Below are 1,983 nucleotides of genomic sequence, written 5' to 3'. Positions count from 1 at the left end.
AAAAAAAAAAAAAAAAAAAAAAAAAAAAAAAAAAAAGATGAACTGCAAAAAAGTGGGGTGAGATTTGCAAAGGTCTTATTATATAGGAAAGTATTCTCATTTATTGATTGGAGCAGGTCCCAACCAGACTTTCTGCTTTAGAGTCAAGCCTGCATTCTTCCATGTGACGGGCAAATGCTTGGTGTGTGTGGGGCTGACAGAAGGAGGCGGCCAAGTGGAAGATGGCCCCTGCCCTCAGGCAGCTCTCAGGCTAGGAAGGAACTAGGAAAAGTCTAAAAGTTGAGTCTAAGGGACTTCCCTGGCAGTCCAGTAGTTAAGGCTTCGCCTTCCAATGCAGGGGGTGTGGGTTCGTTCGATCCCTGGTCAGGGAGCTAAGATCTCACATGCCTCGCGGCCAAAAAACCAAAATGTAAAACAGAAGCAATATTGTACAAATTCAATAAAGACTTTTAAAATGGTCCACATCAAAAAAATCTTCAAAAAAAATAAAAGCTGAGTCTAAAACTTTCCCTCTGCTTGGTAAACAGCTTTCCACCCACACTCCTAGAGCTTCTACTTCACAAGCTCCTAGTTAGTGCTGATTATTTCATTGCACAGACTGTACTGAGTGCTTGCCCTGGGACTTTGTGCCAGGGAGGTGGGCTCTAAGATGAGTGAAATATGGTCTGTGATTCTCAGACTGAGTATCTGAAAGGCTTGCTGGAGACATGTTTGTACTGTAGAGAAGCCGAGAGTGCAGACCTCATTCTAGCCCTCAGGGAGTCAGAGTGTGGTGGGGAGACACAGGACCAGGCCCAGTCCTGTCCTTTAGAGGATCCCCATCTTTGGAAGTCAGTGCTAAACAGGGCTCTCCTCCCTCCACCTAGGTAACGTGAAGCACCTGGTTCTTTTCCTCCACGAGGCTGTCCTGGTGCAGTATGTGGACACACTCAAGCTCGCAGTGCCCTCTCTCATCTACACCTTGCAGAATAACCTCCAGTATGTTGCCATCTCCAACCTGCCAGCTGCCACTTTCCAGGTGAGCCCCAAGCCCAGGAACTGGCTGGGGTGGGGGATATAGGATGTTGGGGAGGGAGGGCTGCAGAGAGCGGGGGCTGTGTTTCCTCCAGAATGTCCTTGGATCTTCCTCAACCTCGGTTTCCTCATCTGTGAGAACTGGGAATGGAAATGGTAATAGTAGCTACTCACTGAGATGATTAAAAGAAGTAATATCTGGGAAGAGCCCTTGGTTGGTGATGGATAAGCTTTAGGCTATTTACAAGCAACCTTTAAGATGGTTAAAGAGCCTGGATTCTGGGGCCAGGCTGCCTGGGTTCAAATCCCAGCTCTGCTACGTTCCAGCTGTGTGATATTGGGCAAGTCACTTAACCTCTCCAGCTCATCTTTAAATTGGACATTACAATAACACACTTCATATGTGAGGATTAAATGAATTCATGTGAAGTGCTTAGACCCACACCTGGCACATAGTAAGCTCTATGTAAATGTTTACTGACGTCATTTCATGGCTGATTCATTTGTATCAACACATCCTTATCAAGACCTCCCTCATCAGGATGTTTACCATTCATTCATTACCTGCTGTGTGAGGTGCTTCACATACATCAGTTGTATTTACAGATGGTATGTCAGGGCTCAGACAGGGCAAGTGCTTTGTCCCTCGTCACACAGCTAGGACATGGGGTTGGGATGTGGACTTGGGTGTGGCCCAGGACGTCCTTGCACAGCCATCCTCCTGTGTACTTTCTGGGAGGCACCTCAGAGCTATTTAGCCGCATCTCAGTCAGTGGCCAGTGGCTGGATATTTTTGCTGTTTTTATGGTTATCTACCCCACCCTGTCCCTCCATTGTGCCTGGGGGCCCACAGTGGGTGCCGTCCCCAAAATGTACATGTTGGGGGTCGGGAGCAGCCCTCAGTGTCTTCCACATGCCACTCGCAGGTCACGTACCAGCTGAAGATCCTGACCACGGCACTGTTCTCCG

At 48.0% G+C, this 1,983-nt stretch overlaps 1 protein-coding gene across 4 annotated transcripts in view; it reads left to right on the top strand.

Annotated features, from left to right (window-relative positions):
• The window catches only part of SLC35A2 (solute carrier family 35 member A2), an 8,699-nt gene that overhangs the window by 4,049 nt on the left and 2,667 nt on the right, over positions 1-1,983 (top strand). For 3 of the 4 annotated variants that reach the window (XM_007450886.1, XM_007450887.1, XM_007450885.1), the window contains 2 exons: positions 867-1,018; positions 1,941-1,981. In XM_007450886.1, coding sequence (XP_007450948.1) covers positions 867-1,018; positions 1,941-1,981 — 193 coding nt within the window. The remainder of the gene's footprint in view (positions 1-866; positions 1,019-1,940; positions 1,982-1,983) is intronic. The other variant, XM_007450888.1, reaches the window with a different exon arrangement.

Source organism: Lipotes vexillifer, unplaced genomic scaffold, assembly GCF_000442215.2.
Source record: "Lipotes vexillifer unplaced genomic scaffold, Lipotes_vexillifer_v1.1 scaffold129, whole genome shotgun sequence".
Classification (NCBI taxonomy): domain Eukaryota; kingdom Metazoa; phylum Chordata; class Mammalia; order Artiodactyla; family Lipotidae; genus Lipotes; species Lipotes vexillifer.
Note: the sequence above shows the minus strand (reverse complement) of the source record. Positions and strands in the feature narration are given on the sequence as shown.